The 23,416-nt window shown below is 37.5% G+C and overlaps 1 protein-coding gene across 9 annotated transcripts in view; it reads right to left on the bottom strand.

Moving 5' to 3' along the window:
- PRIM2 (DNA primase subunit 2) overlaps positions 1 to 23,416 on the bottom strand; it is a 425,357-nt gene that overhangs the window by 169,889 nt on the left and 232,052 nt on the right. For all 9 annotated transcript variants that reach the window (XR_011430086.1, XM_023624310.2, XM_070245742.1 and 6 more), the window contains 2 exons: positions 12,775 to 12,847; positions 8,440 to 8,625 (listed from right to left, as the gene is read on the bottom strand). Coding sequence is in view for 8 of the 9 variants with exons in the window: in XM_023624310.2 (XP_023480078.1) it covers positions 8,440 to 8,625; positions 12,775 to 12,847 (259 nt within the window). In the remaining variant the exon portion in view is untranslated. The remainder of the gene's footprint in view (positions 1 to 8,439; positions 8,626 to 12,774; positions 12,848 to 23,416) is intronic.

Below are 23,416 nucleotides of genomic sequence, written 5' to 3'. Positions count from 1 at the left end.
AATGGTTAAGTTCAGACGCTCCACTTCAGTGGCCCGGGGTTTGCAGGTTTGGATCCTGGGCATGGACCTACACACCACTCATCAAGCAATGTTGTGGCAGCATCCCACATAGAAGAACTAGAAGGACATACAACTAGGATATACAACTATGTGCTGGGGCTTTGGGGAGAAAAAAAAGAGAGAGAGAAAGATTGGCAACAGGTGTTAGCTCAGGGCCAATCTTCCTTATCAGAAAAATGATTTTAAAAAAATGATATTAGGGCCGGCCCAGTGGTACAGTGGTTAAGTTTGCACATTCTGCTTTGGCAGCCTGGGGTTCGCTGGCTTGGATCCCTGGTGTGGACCTACATACCACTTGGCAAGCTATGCTGTAGCAGGTATCCCACATATAAAGTAGAGGAAGATGGGCATGGATGCTAGTTCAGGGCCAGTCTTCCTCAGCAAAAAGAGGAGGATTGGTGGCAGATGTTAAGCTCAGGGCTAATCTTCCTCAAAAAAAAAAAAAATGATATTTGTAAAGTACTCGAGAGTAAATGGAAGAAGCTACTCACAGTTGAAGGCAACTAGCTTTGAGAGGCCCAGCCTAGTTTCCTCAAGGGTTCATGGTATCAACATGGGAGAATACTGGAAATTCATTAGCAGCATACCAGCTGAGAAATTCTGCTGTTATTCATTTACTATTTACTAGCACCCGGCATGTAGTAGGGGTTCAAATATATATGTATGGATATTGATAAAAGACAACAGATAATGCTCAAATCGCCAACGGAAGTAGACAGAACAAATGAGAGCTGAAGATTTTCAATGCCTGTATTCTGATAAGCCAATAACCAATTTAGATTTCTACAAAGGTAACATCTAAACCATCGGTTCTTGAGCTTTAATGTGCATCAGTTTCACCTGGAAGGCTTCTTAAACCACAACCTGTGGGACCTGCCCCAGAGTTTGATTCAGAGAGTTTGCATCTCTAAAAGATTCCTAGATAATGCTGAAGCTGATGCTGCTGGTATGAGTCCTGAGAGAACCACTGGTCTTGAAAACAAAAAACCTAGCGATAAATATGCTTATATACCCATACAGGCCGCTCACCAACCTCCCCACCGCCCCCAGCCAAATATCTAATCCTTTGGTAGTCAATTTCTAACGACTTAAGTCTGTTCTAAGTCATGATGCAGGCTGGATTCTGGGACAAAAGATAAGTTTTTTAAACAACGCTAAATGTTCCTTGACTTAATTATAACAACATGTAGCAGACCTTAAGTATGCTATCATCAGGGACAGGAATTTCAGCTACATAAAATGTACATGATCTATGTTGTACCTAGCATCCAACAGAGCCAAGTCTCAGGCATTCAGAACAACACTCTAAGCGATCTGATTAAGAGGACACGTTGCTTTTAATTTATTAGAAGAACTATGTAGTTCAATTTAATTCTTAACAAAGCCAGTGGCTGAAGTGATTTAATATCCAAGCTCCAAGTGAAAGAATATTTTAGTGGTATGTTTTTCCATGCCTTAAATAGAGGTTTGATTAATTTTATCTCTTTCACACAGGGTGAGGCATGTAAACTGTAATTACAACTAAGAAAAACTTGCATAAAACTGTGCTATGATTAAACATATTTTATTTGCATAGAGCATAGGTGCATTTATTTCAGGAATCTAAGAAATTATTTAAGGAATAAGACATTCAAAGCTTTGAATACCTCTTGTAGAATCATTCACAAACCCACAGAATCCTATTTGACAACCTAAGTGCAATTTTCAAATGTCTCCGCCCCCTGCTGACAAGGATAACTGAAAAGGCTTTAAGATTTTTAATATATCATAACTATTTATACTCAATACAATTAAATCTGAGAATAAAAATCAAACATTATGAAACTAGTATTTTGGGAGTAAGGTATATCCTCCTAAAGCAATTAGTTTGCAACAAGATCATTTATAACAACAGAATGTTCTCTTGAAAATGGTTGCTGTTTCGATACTAAAATCTCTTATCCTCTCGTACAATACGCATGCAAATAAAAACGGAATTCAAACAGACTGATAAGGTAAAATCCAAGAAATCTGAAAGCAAAGATTTAAAAATGACAACAACCAAAAATCACAACCACCCCAAAACCAGCTGACCAAGGAAAAAAACTCAGTGAATGATAAATAAATAATGGAAGAAAAACAAAAACTAATGGAAGAGTGAACAATGCTTTGCCTACTTTCTGCTCATTCCTTGTCCACTGTTTATTCTTGTCCTTACCCATCTCTCTACTAGTCCATGTCACTCACGTCCTTCAAATCCCAATTCAAGATTGATCTTCAAGAAACCTTCTCTAATATGATCCACTTGAATAAGTTCCTCACTCCACATCAACTCAACACTTTTCTTTCCGCCATCATGTTTTGTAATTGTTTTCTAGTTACTTCTATCTCTCAAATTACCCTATTACTAAGTAGATCAAATCTTAAAGCAAAACCTTTGTTTTAAAACTCAATGTTGGCCCATATAATCAGAGATCCATATTTAAAGAGTACAAATTCATTTGAACCAAGTGGAAATGTAAGTGGAAACTTTGTTCATACTATCTTCTTTTTGTCAGTAAACTTTCATAACATGCTAAATGCATTATACAATTTTAGAAAATATTCAAAGTTATGAAATTATGTATATTTAACTAAATTACAGTTATCAATTGACCCTGCATGGCTAACCTGAGACCAGTTGGCAGGTACCTATCTAGCAAGACCACTTCCTATGGGTCTCCTGATCCATCTATCTTTGGTAATTATGTTAAAAAAAAAAAAAAAAAGCAAGCCTATGTCTACAGACTCGCCGCTAGCCACAATTACACTTCCACAGTTCAGGTTCCCACCACCTACAGGGTGGGCTACACGCTGTCATCTAAAGTCCTTTGAAAACACTGCCCCCACAACATGGAATTCCCTTCTTTCTCTGGCTAACTCCCAAACTTTACCTGGCAAACATAACATCCTCACTCAGTGACAGATGCAGTAATTTTCTCCTTTCTGTCAGCTCCTTCCTCTGTTCTACTATAGAATCCTATGACCGCCTCTACCAGGGCACTTATCATACTGAATTTGTATATTTGTCTTTATCTGGTTTTTCTTCCAGGAGACTGTAAAGTTCTCATAAATAAGGGCTGTGTCTTTTATTGCAGGATCTCCAGAACAGCACCTGTCCACGGTGAACATTCAGTAAAAATCTGTGGAATGATCAACACAAAGTAGATGGAATATGTGCGTATGTGTATACACCCACACACATATGCATCATTCTTTGAATAAGAATCATAATTTCACTACTGTATTATTAAGGTATTTGTAACTGAATACTTACTATGTTTCTGGACATTAAATAATGATGATGATAACTGGCTACCACTTTGTATATACTTGTGTATTCTTCTAACCCATATTTTGATTTAGAAAAACACATGGAAAACACATTTGGCTAGCTACTAAAATGAATTAATATTTTATAACTTGTTAGAAATATACCTCTATCTAAAAAGAAACAAAAAGGGTTTATTTTCTCATATTGAAAGCCACTTTTTACAGCTCTGACAGAATTTACCAGGTATTCAGCAAACATCTAACAGACGCCAGGTCTTGTACTCAGCCCTTAAGACTCAGAGAGGAAAAGTCACTGTCCTTGCATTCAAGTAGCTCAAAATCCAGTCATAAGACACACACACGCAAAGATACTACAATGCAATAATACTTATAAAGATGGCTATGTAAAAAGCTCAATGAAGACAGATCAATATAGGTATTCTATTCCTAATATAGCAGGAAAAAAATGACAACTGCAATTACTTAACAATAAACTAAATGTAAGACAATAAACTATTGGCCATATCCTCTGCTAAAATAACCTTTAAGGGTTCTTAACCCTTTTTTATGCCATGGACCCCTGTGGCAAGCCCATGATGAGAAATCTCTTCTACTTTATAAAATCAATCGCTTCTCTGGCAAATTTAAGGTTCTACTAAAATTCTTAGTTTAATTCAGCTTCAAATTCAGTATAAATGGAATAATAGTACATTAACAAACAACTGTTTAGTACTGTGCACTGATTTATGTGAAGGAATTTGGGGAAAATAGACCAAATTTTCTAGTTTGCTGTGTATTTATTTGTATGGGGACTTAATCTTTAGTTCATTCAATAAACATTTATTGAGTGTCTACTATGAGTCAGACATTTGTTCTAGGTGCTGAACATGCAACAGTGAACAAAAAGGGCAAGATGACCTGCTTTTATATAGTTTTCATTCTAATTGTGGGATAGAGATAATAAGTGAACAAATAAACAATAAATAGGAGGTATGGATAAGTCAAAAGTTATAAGAGCATAATCTGGTAGCAAGTAACTGGGAGCTACATAAAGTGGTACCTCTCTATATTATTAATGCCACCTCCTGGAGTGTGTATGGTAGTCTGAAAATAGTTTAAAAGAATAGAACAATACCCAATCCAAGCTACCAACTCTGAATAAGCATTTTATAGACAGATGACTACTTTTTACAAATGTAGAGGGACTGACTTAGTACACTGAGTTACTAACAAAAAAAAAAACAGTGAACATCAAAACTTTAAGTTGCTTCCACAATCACACTATTACTATTCAAAAATGTTTCTAAGAGAAAACAAGAATTTGTAGACTATAATATAAAAATTGCTCAACCTTAACAAAAATATCTAGAGGGGCTGGCCCCGTGGCCTAGTGGTTAAGTTTGCGTGTTCTGCTGCAGGCGGCCCAGTGTTTCGTTGGTTCGAATCCTGGGCGCAGACATAGCACTGCTCATCAAACCACACTGAGGCAGCATCCCACATGCCACAACTAGAAGGACCCACAACGAAGAATATGCAACTATGTACCGGGGGGCTTTGAAGAGAAAAAAGGAAAAAAATTAAATCTTTAAAAAAAAATATCTAGAGACAGGCTACTTTAATATTTATACTCTGGATGATGGTTACAAAAACAAATACACACAGTTTTAGGTTATTTTACAATACAGACAACAAATTCCCCTCCTATATTAAGTATAACCTTAGATAGAAGAGTATGCAAAGTATTATAAATAAATAAACAAATGCCTGTAACAAACACAAGCAAGGGAAGATGGGAGGAAGAGACAGATGCACAAAGCAATGTGTCTCGAATAAGTTACAATGAGGACATGAGCATAAAGAGAAAGAAATCAGACATACGGTCATTTCAGAAACAACAGTAAAAGGAGAATCTGAGGTGAAACTGACTATATCACCACAACTTTTTTCTTGCGCTGTCAGGAAATATGCTACATATTCAACAAAAGTGATCGTTCCAAATCATTCCTAGGCTTAACATCAAAGTCCTTTAATTGGAGCCCTACAGAAAATGTCTAATATACATCCTCCATAATCATTCTCTACAAACAGGATTTTAAGCCATCAATTTTCTACACCTCTTAAGAGTGTTTTTAATTGTATGTATCACTTAACAAATAGGTACAATTATTAAATTAAAGAGAATATTTTGATAAACTAAGGGATACTACATAATATTTCATTGAAAAAATACCTAAGAGAAGATATAATTGAGAAAAACACGAACACTTATCTACAAATACAGACTGTACCAAGTGAGCACTAGGCAGACACAATAAATCATAAGCGTAACTTATAACTTTTTAGTCAAAATATATTTGCTGTAATCAATAATGAGCTAATGAAAATACAGGCTGCTATACATTATCTAGAAAGGTAAAAATTATTTATTGATTTTATTTTACAATAATTTTTGAAGAAAACTACTTTTACACTGCAAAATAAAACTCCCATTTAAAATTAATTTTCCGACACACAGGTTTAAAAATAACTAAATACTGAAGACACTGCTACACAGGCCACCCCAGATCCACGTAAGAGAAGGCAGGTTAGTGAAGAGGAGTACAAGCCAACGGCCTTGTAGTCAGAGCAAATTCCCCCTTCTCTCACTTTCCTCTTCCTCCTCTTAGTTTACAGCACAAGCTAAAAATCCTAGCTCGACTTCTTTCTCTTTTCACTTCAAAACCATGGCCTAATTTTCTCCACAGCTCACAAACATTTATCTACTGTGATGGTTAATTTTATGTGTCCACTTGACTGGGCCACGGGGTGCCCAGACATTTGGTCAAACACGATTCTGGGTGTGTCTGTGAGGTGTTTCTTGAGGAGATTAACACTTGAACTGGTAGACTGAGTAAAGCAGACTGCCCTCCCCAAAATCTGCAGGCCTCATCTAATCCTTTGAAGGTCTGAATGGAATACAAAGGCTGATGTCCTGTGAGTAAGAGAATTTCCCCCTGCCTGACTGCCTTGGGCTGGGACACGGGTTTTTTCCAGCCTTCAGACTCAAACTGAAACAATGACTCTTCCTGGGTCTCCAGCATGCTAACTGCACATCTTGGAGCTTGTCAGCCTCATAATCATATGAGCCATTCCATATAATAAATCTCTTTTTACACACACACACACATTCTGTTGGTTCTGTTTCTCTGGAGAACCCTAATACACCTACCTCCTTAATACAGCAAATTCCTAATAAAAAGGTCAAAAAACATTTTAAAGTAATAATATACAATGATGTCAATGACACCAAGATTCTTTAGCCTGATGAGAGTCTAACTGAAAACCTTTCCAGTCATTTCATAGCATGCAAACGTTACAACTATCTCTAGTTTTTCACGAGGTAAATTTATTCCCCGGTGAATATATACAGAAGACACAATCTGAACTAAAATCAAAGATTTATGTGCTCAGGATATTGGTTGCAATAACATTTATGACAGTCAAATAGACACAACCAAATATCCCATAACAGGGAAATGATTAAACAAATTATATCACTTTCAAAGGATGTGCTGTCATGCAACTAGTCTAAACGATATTTTCAAAAATTACCCAACAACCTAAGGAAATGATCATAATATAATGTCAATCTTTAAAATGGGAAAAACACAATGATATCTAGACTAGAGAGAAAGGCTAAAATGTTGACAGTAATTATTTCTGAATGGGGAAATGACAAGTAAATTTTTCTGTATTTTTTTATATTTTCTATAATCAGAATATGTTACCTGTAAAATAAAAGAAACAGTAGTCTAAGAAACATCATCTAAAATTGTATTTAAAGAAAATTCTATTAAATGATAAATTTAAGATTCTATGGACAATTATCAATGAAGACGGTTTTAAAAACAAATCTGTAAAAACTGTAAGAGCTTTTTATAATATATTATAAAAGAATCTCAACTTAAAAAAAAGATAAAGCTAGAGACATGTTACAGACTGAATTGTGTCCTCCTAAAATTTGTTTGTTGAGCCCTAACTCCCAATGTGACTGTATCTGGAGACAGGGCATTTAAAGAGGTAACTAAGGTGAAACGAGCTCATAAGGGTGGGACTCTAATCCAGTATGACTGGTGTCCTTATAAGAAGAGGAGGAGACATCAGAGAGGTGAACACACAGAGAAAAGCCTACATGAGGACACAGTGAGAAGGCGGCTGCCTGGAAGCCAAGGAAAGAGGCTTCAGGAGAAATTCAGTCTGCGGACACCTTCATCTTGGACTTACACACTCTAAAACGGTGAGAAAACTAACTTCTGTTGTTTAAGGCACCCTGCCTGTGCTTTTTGTTATGGCAGCCCTAGCAAACTAATACAAGACATAAGAAAGTGTCATTACAAAATTTACTTGGTAAATATTCTCTCTTCCACAATTTATCTTTCCTAGGAAGAAGCAAACCAAGAAATAAACAATAAAAAATTTACTTCGTACCATAGTGCCGTGGCATAGAAGGGACAAGAAACTGTATTTCCAAAATAAAATGTTATTAGCTAGTACTATCAAAGAAAAATAATGGATAGGAGTAGGAATCTGAGCATATGGATAGATTTAAAAGTAGTTCTCAGGTTTATACGTGATTAGTGTCTATCTAAAAATAAAAGATTTGGCATAACACAATAGAAAACACTTTCAATTGTTTTCACTTTATTTGTTCTCAGTACCTCTTAGTCCTGAATATAACATTATATGTGCATTTGTGTAAACACGTCTGTACATATTACACGTCATATTATATTCCTGAGACGTGCAGGAACGCAGTGCAATGTCGCTCTATCGACGACCCCTGGCAGTACCCCACGGACAAGAGGGCTCCTCACACAAGCCTTACTCTACATCTGAGACTGCTGTGTCAATCTCACCCTTTGAATTAAATTCACTTCCCCAGTCCTTTGTCCAGCATCTATTAGATTAACACATGAGTTTCTTCTTACCTAAATGAAACTGCAGACACAATTATCTTTTAGAATTTTCAACTACATTTCAGGGGAAAATTCAGAAAACAGACCTTTTAGTCTTCAAACCAAATGAAAATTTCTGATTTTTCAAAATTACCTTGTCTGGATCCATCTTTCCTTTGATAAATTCTTGCTTCCAGAACTGCAACGCCTGTTCCAATGTTAAACCAATGCCCTTCAGGAAGAGGCCATACTGCATTCGGCCTCCATGACGAAGATGGTGATTCTCCCGCAAGGCTTTATGTAACTGCCGCATGCAAGGTGGGAAGGATTTGGTAGAAAGCTGCAAGAAAAGAGAGTTTTCTGTTAAGTGAAGGACTTACCAAGTCCCCCAAAATATTTGTTGCAAACTCAATTTAATTTGCAAATTGTAAATTCAGTCTAATGGGAATAAAAACAAAAACTATAAGGAAGTACTACTGTCTTACTAGCTTAAAGATGAACTCTTCTTCTGAATATTTTTATATTGATTATATGTTGAAATGATAATATTTTGGATTTATTAGATTAAATAAAATATTAACATTTATTTCACCTATTTCTTTTTCTAATTTTTAAACTTTTACTTTTGAGATAACTATAGATTCATGTGCAGTTGTAAGAAAAAATACAGAGAGATGTCATGCACCCAGTTTCCTCCAAAGGTAACAGCTTGTAAAACTATAGTATATTATCACACCCAAGGTACTGACATTGATACAATCCACTAGTCTTAGATTTTCGCAGTTGCACTCATGTTCATTTCTGTGTGTGTATGTAGTTTTAGGCAATTTTATCACATGCGTAGGCTCATGCCTCCACAACCACAAGCCAGGATGCAGAACAGTTCCATCACCACCAGGAGCCCTCAGGTTTCCCTTTTATGACCACCCCCACCCACCTTCTGCACCACCTACCCCCCACCATTCCCTAATCCTTGGCAACTACTAATCTGTTTTCTGTCTCTGTAATTTGGTCTTTTCAAGAGTGTTATATAAATAGAATCACATATCACATAACATTTTGAGATTGGCCTTTTTACTCAGCATAATTCCCACAAAATTCACCTAAGCTGTTGCAGGTATCACTAGTTCGTTTTTTTTTATATTGCCAAGCAATATTCCATGGTATGGATGTACCACAATTTGTTTAAACGTTCATTTGCTGAAGGACATTTGGGTTGTTTCCAGTTTGGGGCTATTTCAAATAAATGAATATACAGGTTTTTATGAGAACATAAGATTTCATTTCCCTGGGATACATGTTCAAAAGTACAATTGCTGAACCACAGACGAATATCTATAACATTCTGCAAATGTCTGTAAATATTTATTGGGTGTTTTGGGAAACAAGAAGACAAATAAAGAATAATTATTCCCTTTAAACAGTTAAGGGAAGGAAAAAGAAACAGTTGCTATTATATAAGTTAAACTCATAAAATAAATCATATACTGAGAGCTCTAACAAGGCGTAAGTCAAGTGCCATGGAAGCACTGTGACAGGGAGGGGTAAAAAAGCCCAGGTTATGGCTATTCCAACATGAACCCTTTGCTCCAGCCAGCTGGGTTCATCCATGATCACACAGTCATGTTTTGACCTTCTTACTTTTCTCATTCCACTGGTCCTGCCTGGTACACCCCTCCCACTCCCCATACCATCTGGCCAAAGCCAAGCCATTCATCAAGACCCAGTAAAACTTCAGCTTCCTTCGGCAAAATTCCTTGATTACCTTTTAGTCATTCAATCACCAAATATTGAACACGACTACGCGTACAGCCCTGTGGAACCAGCAGCAATCAAAGAAGTTAAATATTGTCCTCAAAAAACTTATATTCTAATGGGAGGAGAGAGACAATAAAAGCAGACATAAATAAAGATGACAACATCTGATTCCAAAAGCACTGGAAATAATGGGATAGAGTAATGGGATCAAGTGTGAATGGGAGACGAGTACTTTAACTTGGGTGGCCAGGAAGCCTCTCTGAGGAGATGGCATTGCCAGCTAAGACGTATATCTTAAGTAGGATTCCAGTCAAATGAAGATCCAGGTAAAGGAAATGAAAGCAAACAAATGAGAAGAAATGTACTTGGTGTGCCCAAGAGATCGCAAGAAGATTCACATGGCTAGGGCACAGTGAGTGAGCCAGAAAGAAGAAGACAAAATTGGAATGACAAGTACGTATGGCTTTATAGGCCACAGTAATGAGTTTGGATTTTAGTCTAACTGTGATGAAACCCCAGAGAGGGTTTTGACCAGAAGACTGACATGATCTGATAAACAAGAGAACTCCGGCTGTTATGTAGTGAACAGACTATATACAAGCAAGGATGGAAGCAGGAAGAATACTTAAAGATGCTTTGGCAGTAGATCAAATAATGGAAAGGGAAAAGAGAGTCTAGGGTTGCCATAATGGAACAGAAAAGTGATTGTGGATATTGAGCAGACAAAGGAATTCTAAGGCCAGGGTATGGGATGAATTATCAACATGGATGTTGCAGAGGCCAAGAACAATAACAGGATTAAGTGCTAGTGCAAAAGACCAGGAGCCAAGTACTAAAGTCACCAGGGAATGAGGGCAGAAGGCGGGGAGAGGCAGCAACAAGAAGGATCAGGTGGTATAACGTGATCACAAGTGCTGTAAAGGAGGTGGAGTTTCGCCAACGGAAGGCAGAGAAATGGTTTGGAAGCATAACATGGACCACGCAAAGCACTCATCTCATACCTATACAGGGCATAGGAGAGAAAAGCCGCTTCTACTTGAAGAGAGCCACAGAGAAACAGCATTGTTGAGGGAGCCAGGTTTCAGTTAGAAAAAAATCTAAAGGGAACATTTGGAGAAGAAATTGCGAATATCAAGGGGTGTACTAACGACATGCTGTTCTGAGGATCAAGCAATATAGATATAGTTACTTAGCACAAGGTCTCAGGCACAGACCCATAGATATGATCATCACAGCAGTTAACATAATGTATCATTATACCATTTATTTATTATTTACTATGTTGTCTACCTCCCTCAAGTAAGGTCCATGAAGGCAGAAGCATTTTCTGTTTTCTTCACCTCTGTATCCAGAACACAGTGGCTGGTAAATAATTGATGGGTTAAATATATATTCACTAAGTGAATTCAGGTTTATGCTTCTATGTCCTCCCACAGTATCCAGCCAAGTCCACATTTGCTTGTGAATGTGATAGAATTAGGAATAGAATTAACCTCCAACCATTCGCGTAATATAAACACAAATCACATGGCACAGAGGAAGTGTTAGAGATGAAACAACGGTTGGAGAAAAGTAAAGGATGGGGTATCCTTGATAAGAGATTTCAAATCAAGTGTGTCCAGTAGGCAATCCTGTTGTTATTTCTGACATATTACCTGCAAGTATTGGTTATAATTTTTCAAATAGGAAGACAAACTATTCATTCTGGTCTCTAAAAACTCGTGGTCTCTCCCAACTCACCTTATTATAATTCTTGTTTCCATGCATTAAAATTTCAGTGTATTTTTAATTTATTGTAAATAATTTGGTAACTGCCTAAACAAAGATTATGGCTGGTTTTTTCCCCTTTTTTGGATAGAATGGAAATTCTATTATGTATTAAAGAGAAGTTCTACAAATTATAGTAAAGTACACTACTCTTTCACTCTAACATGGAAGCACAAAGTGAAGTTAAAATGAGCTGTCCATTAATCTAGTGGCAATCCAAGGACGGGAGCCCATACTTACTGTTATGGAAGAAATTGTATCCTCTCAAAATTAACATGTTGAAGTCATAATCCCAGGTACTTCAGAATGTGACGGTTTTTAGAGAGAGGCCTTTAAAGATGTAATTAAGGTTAAATGAGGTCATGCAGGTGGGGCCCTGGTCCAATGTGACTGATGTCCTTCTAAGAAGAGGAAGAGACCAGGGATGCACAAACACAGTGGAAAGACCATGTGAGAACACAGAAAGGGTGGCCATCCAGAAGCCAAGGAGAAAGGCCTCAGAAGGTGTCAAACTTGCCAACACCTTGATCTTGGAATTCTAGCCTCCAGAACTGTGAGAAAATAAATTTCTGTTGTTTAAGGCACGCAGTCTGTGGTATTTTGCTACAAGGCCCTAGGAAACTGAAACACTTAGTATTTTCCATTTCTCCTTTCTAAATGCATATGGTATTTAAATATAAACACATAAACACCATGTAGCTACCATCACTTAAAAGAATTCCCCTTTGGAATAACTGATTAAATTCTGTTTTTATCAGACTACAAATAATTTTCTGATTAAGTTTGGTTTTTCTATGATTAAAAAAAATTAAATGTATAGCATTTGGGAATTCCTTTAAAAATGATTGGCAAACAATGAAATAACATTCTCTTCCATCTCCCCTGCAAAAAGTAATCTTTGGTTGAAGAAAATCTGTACTTTCTCCACTGAAAAAGGCCTAAGTTTAAAGGATGTGATGCTTACCGAATCAATCTGATCTAAAGAAATCTTCCCAGCATTTCCTTGTATACTGTAATCTTGACCAATGTAGGAATGACTAAAAATAAAAACAACAAAATATTAAAATAGGGTATGTAAAACATTTTTTTGATCACTTCAAAGGAAATTTTTTTATTCTGATATAAAGTCAGAATGAGAAAAATTTTACATATAAACCTTAGCAGAAACATAGCCAAGTGTTTTAAAAGTATTTAATAGAATACATTTAAGTAACTTACACAAAAAAATTACAGAAATACAGTGACATCTAGATCTCCAGTCTCCTAGTCTGGCATGCCACTTCCATTTCTTAGAAGCACAAGGCAAATTATTAAAGTTCAAACTTCTACCTTATTTATTACCTTATTACAGCATGGCAGCACAGCAAAGAAGAAACTGGAACTCATATCAGGAACCATCACTTACTAGTGGAAGGTTCTTGAGTAAGTTACTTACTCTCTATGTCCCAGGCTCCTTATTTGTCAAATGGAAGTAACAAGGCCTGCCTTGCAGTGTCGATAGGAGGTCTGAATTGAAACGGTTTTTGTTGAAGGACCTAACATATAGTAATTACTGTTTGTTTAAATAAGTAACATCTGAATAGCACTTTACACGTACACAGAGTCCTTATCTATATCCTCTAATTACACCCTCACAACAACCTCAAGAGAACATTTTTATTTTTCATTTGACAAATGAGGAAATGGAGGCTCAGAGGAGTCAGAAACTTATTAGATTGGAAAGTAAGTCAGCAGTACAGCAGGAACTCAAACGTTTTGACTCCCAATTCTGTTTCAATTTCCGTTTTGACTTCCAATGCCATCTCCTTTCCTATAATAAACTTTCCTGCTGTACTACTTACAAATTAGGAAATACAACTTGGCATATATTACCTAAAGCCATCAACCTTTTTTAGATTGTCGTCTCCTTGACACAACTCCTGACCCACGCCCAACTCCATAAAGACTGATTCAGATGCAAACATTCAGGTATGACAAAGCAAACCAGTTGCTTGCTAGATTACAAAGAAAACCACAATCAAACCATGGTTTATGCAGACTCCACAACTAAAGGGAAATTCTGGAGTAAAGTATTATAATCACAAAGAATTTTCTACTTTCTACACACTCAGTATACATCCTTGCTGCTGACCAATATACCCACTCAAGATGCTCTGTAGAAACGCTGTTGTTCCTACAATCAATCAATTGTACTGATTAAAAATGGGTATGGATTATAAAGCAAACTACCGTATATCTTGGGATGCTGCAGCCACTGGCTAGGAGACTTGTTAGAAGTGTAGATTTGCCCTTCCTAGAGTCCTCCTGCCTTGGGCTAAGAATGGTCTGAGAATTACGCTGACAGCAGGATGAGCAGAATGCCAAGGAGTGATACAGAAAGATCCCACACCCGAGAACATATCGTCTTGCCTCTGGTATTATTTCTCCCTTGAGTAACAAATTTCTGACAATTAACCCATCACTGGATGCTATCCATTCCTTTTATCATCGTACTGTCATGGTATACAAAACTTGTGCTAAGTTAAACCACCAGCTGTCATTTAACTTTAATAGTTTACATGTTAATGTAGAGCATAACCAGAGAACTGTTTCAGTGGAATCCAGAAAATAAAAACGTATTTCACCTTCCAATATATCTTACAGTGGAGCCAAGAGGCAGCACGGGGCGATAGAAACAGCAGTAGGCTAGGAGTCTGGAGACCTCTTCTTGATTTTGTATTTTAAACCAGTATTTTGGCAAACTGGTGTGAGTTACTTAACCATCCTGATTTGTACTATACTTGTTCGTAAAATAGCACTAATAATGCCAGGCCTGCCTAACTGACAGAAATGCTGGGATAATCCAATGAAATAATATATTCAAAGTGCTAATTAAAATCAATAAAGCATATTCCAGTACACAGAGCAACTGCAGCTTTGACCAGTAAGTATACAGAAAGGACGGGAAGGGAGGCAGCAGGATCCTACAGAGGAGCCATCACCTAGTTGAGAGGTTCTGGACCACTCCATCTACCTTTAAAAGCTTCAGCTTCTGAGTTTATAAATTGATTACAATCATCTAACAGGACTGTTTAGATCAAACAGATTAACAAGTATAAAAGTCCTCAATAAATAAATGGTAAAATGATATACCAATACTATTATAGTTATTGACCAAATAGAGCCAAATGATTACTATACCACAGGAAGTTTTTCTGAGCCCAGATTAATGCAGTAAACTAAGTACAAAGAGAAGACATATAAGGAGGACGCACACGTGTGCCTGAATGGCAGTATAAAATGCTTGTTCTTCAGCACTTTGAGAGAATATGCAAAACAGCTAAATTCCAAGGAAAAAAGGTAAAAAGAAAGAGAATGGTAGCAATGATTAATACAAAGACTTTCTTGGGTAGAAATAACTACAGAGACAATAGAAGGAAACTGTAAATACAACATACTCCTAAAAATATTATTAATAGATGGGAAGATGGCCACCAGCCCTCAAGCACGGAACCCATGGAAGGAAAAATGATAGAAACAAGGATGTTAAGCATTACATTAGGAATGAGACTTCTCCTCTACTCATTCGTAATCAGAGGGATAATTTACATCTTGGTTAGAGGAACTGGTACATCACAGCTATTTAATACATATTTGAACTAGTTACAGACAGATGAAGATGAGGTTGGGGAATTTTCGGGTACGACACAAGAAAGGCAGATCATGAGAAGTTTTATACCCAAGGCTCAGTAGGCAAGAAAGAACCATGAAAAGATTTTAGGCAAGAATTGACACATAATTAGGTTTACTCTTGAGAAAGAAAGCAGTGTAGAGAAATGTCTAGAAAGGGGAAGGACTGAGCAATGGAAAATCAGTTGGAGGAAGACTGCAATATTCCAGGCAAGAGAAGGTGAGAGCCCGAAGTAAAGTACTGGCAACAGATTGAGAAAGGAAGGCAAGCACGGTAGAAGACAATGAGCCAAGAGTGCTGCCATACAAGAATAAAAGTCCTTACGAACAGTTCACATTAGCTCATGAAACTGGACCTTTGGCTTTTAGTCAGAAGCGCTGAGGGATGTTACTAAGTAACATATTACTAAAGTAGCCTGGGAAGGTAATACGCCTTTCTGCCACATTCAGAGTTGTGTCAACTTAACGTCACATTTCTTCCAAGTGAATGCAGATGCTACACTAATAAACTGTCAAAATATATTCTTGTTTTCATCGTTTAAAAAAAATAGGTGAATTTTATGAATGAACATTTCTTAAGCATTGTATTAGGGAAACATGGAGGTAGTAATAGCAATTTTTAACAGCAAAACAACTTCTAAAAGGCTCAAGACACATATACACATGCAAACCCAGCAGAAAATACTGTTTTCTGTCCATTTTAAATAATCCCAGCTTTATTTTGAGAAACACTCACTGTCACTTACGTGTGGTTTCTAACAAGGGGGCTTCAGTAAGTGTAAAAGCTTCCCTGTTTCTAACCTTTCATAAAAGGATAAATTGAGATGTACCACAGATGCCATTTTTATCAATACAGCAGATCAAAAAACATTTTAATGGGCCACAAAATTCAAATTATGTCATTAATCACTATTTTGCCAAATACAAACAGGAATTTTTGATTAATCAGAGAATCTTGAAAAATCAAGGTTTGATTTCTTTAATTCTCAGTTTAGCCACTAATTTGCCACAAGTGAAAAAAAAGACAAGTCAAACTATGCGTCAATTTGTTCATCCACCAATACGGTTGTAAGGGATTAGGAATTGCAGTGGTTTACCTGCATCCTCTAGGCATAATTTCTTTTATTTGCTAGAGCATCAGGTGAAAGGTACTAAGGGTAAAATATTATAGAGTTTTCTCAAGTTATGAAAAAGCCAGAAAAGTAGTGAAAATAATAAAGATGTGGTTCAGTGAGTATTCAATTACATTAGAATACTATCTAAAGATATTGAGTTGTAAAAGGATATAGCGCACTCTTGCTAAAATGTAACAATTGCTGCACTGTACCAGCAAAATAAACACCTTCATTACCCAAACAGAACCATATAAACGCATAAAAACCAGGTTGAACTTCATTTTTTTTAATGCCACTAGATTGTCTGACTCTATAACAGACTTTTTCCACATCCCAGCTGTTGTCCTTTTCTAATTACCAAAAAAAAAAGCTTTCAAGAGGCCCTGCATAGCTCCTCAAGCACTCAGCATACACTCATGAAGCAAGTTTGTGACCAAGAGTGACAAGGTAGTGAAGGATCCAGAGATGATCCGGAAAGTACAGTGTGACGAGTCCCACAACAATGCTCCACTGTCCCCCAGCCCAGAGCTGGGCTCTCTAAAAGAAGGGTGAGAGGAGAACAGAAGCAACGGGCAGCATGCAAGGTTCTTAAGCAGTGATTGTCGCTGAACAGAGAGAGCTGAGAAATGCTGTGCTTCAGAAACAGACGACAGGACTCTGAACGCTGTTAGAATATTGTTGAAACGACTGACAACTGTCTTGGCTGAACAGAGCCTGGAAAGCCCGAAGGAGAAACGACGCGGGGGACTAGCAGGGAAGGCTGGGATGAGGAAGCAACAATCAGCGAGGATGAGGGGCTGGGGAGTTAGTGGAAGAGGAAGAGATTATGATCAAAAACGATTTGGGTTTGGAAGCTTAAAAGTAGGATGTGATGACCACGTAAAAGTCAAAGGCCTAGCTATTTTAGTATTTTTATCATTTGTAGCTTAACAACTTTACATGCATTAAAACATTCTTAAATTTGGACCAGAAGCATAAAAGTGTGTGATTTGGGTTTATTAAGGTTGTTGGAGGGGTTAAAAGTAAGCATGTGATAAGGAGGTGGCAATTTGGAAACACAAAGTCTATTTTTCTCAGGATGTAGAGGGTTAGGACACATCAGACGGACGGGCCGAAAGAGATCAGCAAAGCCAAGGAAATTTCTAAACCACAGTTTATAGATGAAGAGGTTGTGGGTGGTGGCAAAAAGGCAAGCAGAGACAAGGGGAGAAAAGAACTGAAATTAGGTAGGTAGGTCCTGAATGCAGGTCTCTAAACAAAAACCATTAATGTAAAAAGCAAACTTTAAATCCTACCTCCTTTTGCAATAACATAGGGCTAAGTCGTCATTTTAATGAAGATTTGAGGCTTTCTCAAGTTTAAAACCTTTAAAAATCTAAACATACGCATGATAGTATTTTCTAAGAAACAGAATTTTGCAATTGTGTATAACCAATCCTTTGCTCACACAGAAGTAATTCTGTGTTTGTCCTTGATTTTTGTTTTGTTTTGTTTTGAGGCAATGGTCCTAAGTTACCTAATCAACTATAAGAGAATTAACGGGACACAAAATATATAAAAGCTTCTTCTTCTTGTAGCAGTTATTCAATAAACTTACACGTGAACTTAATTAAAACTCAGCTACATTTGAGGCACTTTTTCCTCTCATATTATCTTGCTCATTAGGTAAGCACAGCCAGTTTTCCAATAGAGTTAAAAATCACAGAAAACAGAAAATTGTCAAGTCAACAATTTCAATAAATTAAAAGCTTAAAGGAGAAAAGTAAGACTTTTAAAATATTCAGAACATATATTTATGTAACCAAATTTAAAATGATCCTATTTTATATCCAATTAAATCAATCCATGGGGAGAGGGGTTGACGGATAACAGACAGGAAGGCATAACTAATCACATCCACACGGAACTAGAGTTTTCCCAAAACACTACCACACAAACATCTAATTCACAGAATAAAAATAAATGGATATATAACAAGATAAATCTGAAACAGACACATCTGCACACATCTGATCTGTGAGTCGTAAGTGAAAGGCAAACCTACTCCTGGTCTTTGTAGAAACAACAGAAATTTAAGTCCTGTTCAATGCACCACAAATATCAATATGAGCACTTAGGTACTCAACAGGGAATTGCTTTTGAGTATTGAAACTGAGGTGAAAATCGAAAGAAGAAATTACATGAAAGTGGATTTGTGAGTCTCATGGTAAGATTAGCTGGTTAAGGGAAAAAAATCATCTTTTCATGCTGTGGCATTGATTGTTGGCGAAGATGGGTCACCACACCTGGCTCCAGGAGTGGTGTTCACAAGCTCCACTGCTGTGACACAAACGCCACGGAGCCCAAGCGACAGAAAGACGGAGCAGGAGTCAGCTATTCAAGGGTGATTACTTCTCCCATCATCTCCTCTTCTAACTGCTGAGGAAAGCTGAGGGAGTAAACGGAGCGGTGGCGCAGTTGCAGAAGGAATTAGCTGCAACTCCTCTGCATCTGCATAATTTTTCCAAGTCCAATTTGTCCAAGGCAATCATGGCCGCAAAAGAGAACAAGGGAGTCAGTGGAGTCAGGGATGAAGAGCACAGGCTTCAGAATCCACGAGCCATGGGTTTGCATACACTCGCCATCTGTGTGACTTTGCAGAAACCTCTTAATCTCCTTCAGTTTCCTCACTGGTAAACAGGGATCATAAAAGTCCCTCCCGCAGAGAGTTGTTGTGAGGATCAAAGGAGATGTCTGGAACAAGTTCATCACAGAACTTTTCACTCGATTCCGATCATCATCATCGAGGCCTAAATTTACTACATTTAAACGTTTTGGTGGTTGTTTTTCTCTATTCTTAACATTCACCCGTTTCTTCCCTTGAATAGTAGGGAAAAAAATGCATTTCTTTCCTACGTTCTTCAGGCTATCACATAAAATATTTAATCTTGGGCTGGCCCGGTGGCACAGCAGTTAAGTTCACACGTTCCGCTTCTCAGCAGCCCAAGATTCGCCCATTCGGATCCCGTGTGCGGACATGGCACCGCTTGGCAAAAGCCATGCTGTGGTAGGCATCCCATATATAAAGTAGAGGAAGATGGGCATGGATGTTATTTAACGTTCAGGGCCAGTCTTCCTCAGCAAAAAGGGGAGGATTGGCAGCAGTTAGCTCAGGGCTAATCTTCCTCAAAAAACAAAAAACAAAAACAAAAACAAAAACAAAAAGAAAAAAAAGATTTAATCTTAAAGTAGGAGAATTCAGATAGAGCTGCACTGTCCAATACAGTAGCCACTAGCCAAATGTGACTAGTGAGCTCTTGAGATGTAACTTAGTCTGAATTAAGATGTTCAATAAGTGTAAAGTATGCACTAGATTTCAAAGACTTAGTATGAAAAAATAACGTAAAACTTTTCATTAATAATTTTCTTCTTCTTCTTCTTTGTTTTTTTACTGAGGAAGATTAGCCCTGAGCTCACATTTGTTGTCAATCCTCCTTTTTTTTTTTTTTTGCTTGAGGAAGATTAGCCCCAAACTAACATCTGTGCCCATCTTCCTCCACTTTATATGTGGGTTGCTGCCACAGCATGGCTGACAAGTGATGTAGGTCCACACCTGGGATCCGAACCTGTGAACCTGGGCCACTGAAGCAGAGCATGTCGAGCTCAACTGCTATGGCATGAGGCCAGCCCCACATTAATAATTTTTCATATTGATTACATGTTGAAACGATATCTTGGATACGAGTTAAATAAGATGTTGTTCAAATTAATTTCACTTAGGTAATTTTAAATTACATATGTGGCTCCCATTTGTGGTTCTCATTAGGTTCCTACTAGACACAAGGACATGAGACAATCAAGTGATTCTCTTAAGGGCTTGGTATACCCGTAGGAAAGCCAAGTGACCTACCCTGACTTTTATTTGCCAAAATAAGATCAGTCTCTGCTAGTCATAAGCAGAAACGAGCTGCGATTGGGCCACTAAAGTTCCTCAAGTCTACTGCAAATGTGCTTGTTTTCAAAACATTTTACTTGGGAATCAAGTTTTTAAACTTGAGCCACAGTTTGCCATTTATACCATTAGGGAAGCAATCTTGAATTCTGATTAGTTTGGAGGTAACCTGACTTGCTTCTTTGGGGAAAAATAAAGCTGTGACATCTTTCCATTTGGGAGTCTTTGGGGCTGGCTGGCCCACCTCAACACTTAATTACAACTGTCCATTCCAGAGCTGAAAGCTGCCTCTCATTTTTCTATCAAAAATATCTCTACCTTACATTTGTCAAAAGTCATCAAACTGTACCCTTAAAATGAGTAAATTTCATTGTATGTAAATTATACCTCAATAAAATTGATTTGAAAAGTAAAATATACACATATATTCCTATAAGATATATTCAAACTACAGGCCTACATAGGTATTTTCACCATATACATTTAAAGCCCCCAACAAATATCTCTATTTTCATGAGTAAATTTTTATATTCCTTTACGGGGTATAATGACCCTCCAAATAGAGGCTGTTTTGATTTGGTTTTGACCCAGGATAGTCAAATGTTTACAATATAGAAAGGCTGCCTGAGAGAGTGATAATGAAAAATTGAGGGGTTGGGGGAGTGCAGAATAAAGTTCAAACATCCAGCAGAATTCATACACTAAGTTGATGGCCATCCTCTCATTCCCCCACAAATAATTTACAGAGTGTGGAATGCTTCTGAGACTGGCTATCCAGTCTCAGAAGTTCATGGAATTCTAAAATTACTCCCTCACATTTGCTCCCTAAACAATAGAGAACCAGGGGAACAACGTTTTGGGGGTTTTGGTGGGGTTTCTGGAGGGAGAGGGGATGAAGGGGACAGCTAACGAGGATTATCACAAGTCACAGTCCAGAAGTAACACAACACACTTTCCCTACCCAATCCTTTAGTCCTGCATAGTCTTTAATGAAGGCTCATATGTTTAAGGCTTTCATTTCATAGGTTAAAATAGCAAGGTACATAATAGTTTTGGTTTTATTTTGTTTTTAAATGTATATCTTCAACATTTGAATAGGTCACTGGAAAGAAAATAATGGGACTTCTCTTCTAAGGTCACACAGAGAAACAGAAAGTACTCTCAGTCTGCCATGATCAATTCCTGATTCCACGAAAAAGAGTCCTAAGTCCCAAAACAAAAACAAAACTGGCACTGAATTTCTGCAAAAGTGGATTTATCACACTTATTCGTCGGAAATGAGAGAAAATTCATCAGCTTTCTGTCCAAACTACCATCTCATTCAGTTTCAACACTTAGTAGCTTAAAAAAATTAAATGAGAGGTAAAATTTTAAGCCCTGGAAGTGTTTTCTCCCATTCACTCACTCCTTCAAGTGTTGTACTGGGGTCTCACTTTGCCAGCCATTGTTAGAAGTAATGGGAGATCATGGTAAACAAGATCAACAAATTCCTCACTCTCTCATACGGCAAACAAATAAACATCAAACAAATAAAAATGATCATTTCAGCTAGTGACGCTACTGTGAAGAAAAGAGAGTAGGTGGTATCATAAAGCACTTAGGGTGACTTCCAGTTGGGTGATTAGCAGACCTCCACAAGATCTGAGAAGACACTGTCACTTTGGGTGGATGAATGTCCCCAGGAGCCTCCTGTAGATTGTATGTACACAGTGCGTCAAGTGCAATAAAAAATGGGCTCTTTTAATTCACCTTGTATTATCTTATAGAACTACTTTCTAAATAGTAGTTACAAACCATTGAGACGGCATTACACCTTCGATGAGTCTCAGTGGTCTGCTCTTCCTCAGCCAATTTACCAAATTTTGTTTTGTTTTTACTCTGAATGAATAAAGGTTAATTGTGCCTGGAACGCCAGAGGATCTTCTTAGATTAACTACACACTTAGACTCACGAGATTACCACAGGCCACGAATGGAATCAGGCAACTCAGAAAGATCCAGGACAGGAATCACAGCTGTGAGCAGTCCTGTGCAATGGGAGTCCTTGCTACAGTCCTGCACAGGTGGACAGCTCACATGCAAGGAGGCAAAATTCACACAGTCAGTGCAGGAGCCGCCCTGGCTTGGAGCCTCATGGCCCCCATGGAGTTCTTATAACAACTCCAGGGTACAGCTTCCAGGGCCACCTTAGCTTTAGAAGTCTAGAATCCATTAATCTAAAAACCATTACTAAAATTTTTAAGAAATATATGATTATCTAAATGTACTTCAAAAATTATCTAGAACTGTGCTGTCCAATCCAGTAACCATTAGTGACAAGGGGCTATTTAAATTTAAATTTAAATTAATTATAATTAAATGAAACTAAAAATTCCGTTTTTCAGTCACACTAGCCATAATAACCATCTTTGGCTACTGGCTACTGGACTGAACAGCACAGGTATAGAACGTTTCCATCATCACAGAAAGTTCTATTGCATAGCACTAAACAAATCACTCTAGCTGCTAATTTATCACAGGAACTACCATAATGCTTTCTCAGGCTTTTTAAGGAAGTTATTTCCCATGGCATCATCATCATTTTGTACTTTGTTAGTGCTTTATGCCTAATGCTGTGTAAAATAACTGATTTTCTTTATTACTTAACTAGAGGACAATCAATGTTTTAAAGAAACCCAATGAGTGAAGAATAGGAAATTTAATAACTGCACATAACAAAACCACTTGAGAAGCATAAGCAATCATTAATTTTGCTTTCCAGGAAGACTGCCAGAACCCACAATGCAGAAATCCTTAAGAAAGTCTGGAGTCAGAGGGCTAACAGAAACCTACAACATCTAGCTGGGGATGAGCTGCAAGAGCTCCGGGACACGCGAGGCTTCATGATCTCCG

This window comes from Equus caballus, chromosome 20 (genome assembly GCF_041296265.1).
Source record: "Equus caballus isolate H_3958 breed thoroughbred chromosome 20, TB-T2T, whole genome shotgun sequence".
Classification (NCBI taxonomy): domain Eukaryota; kingdom Metazoa; phylum Chordata; class Mammalia; order Perissodactyla; family Equidae; genus Equus; species Equus caballus.
This window is presented reverse-complemented; position numbering and strand designations above follow the sequence as displayed.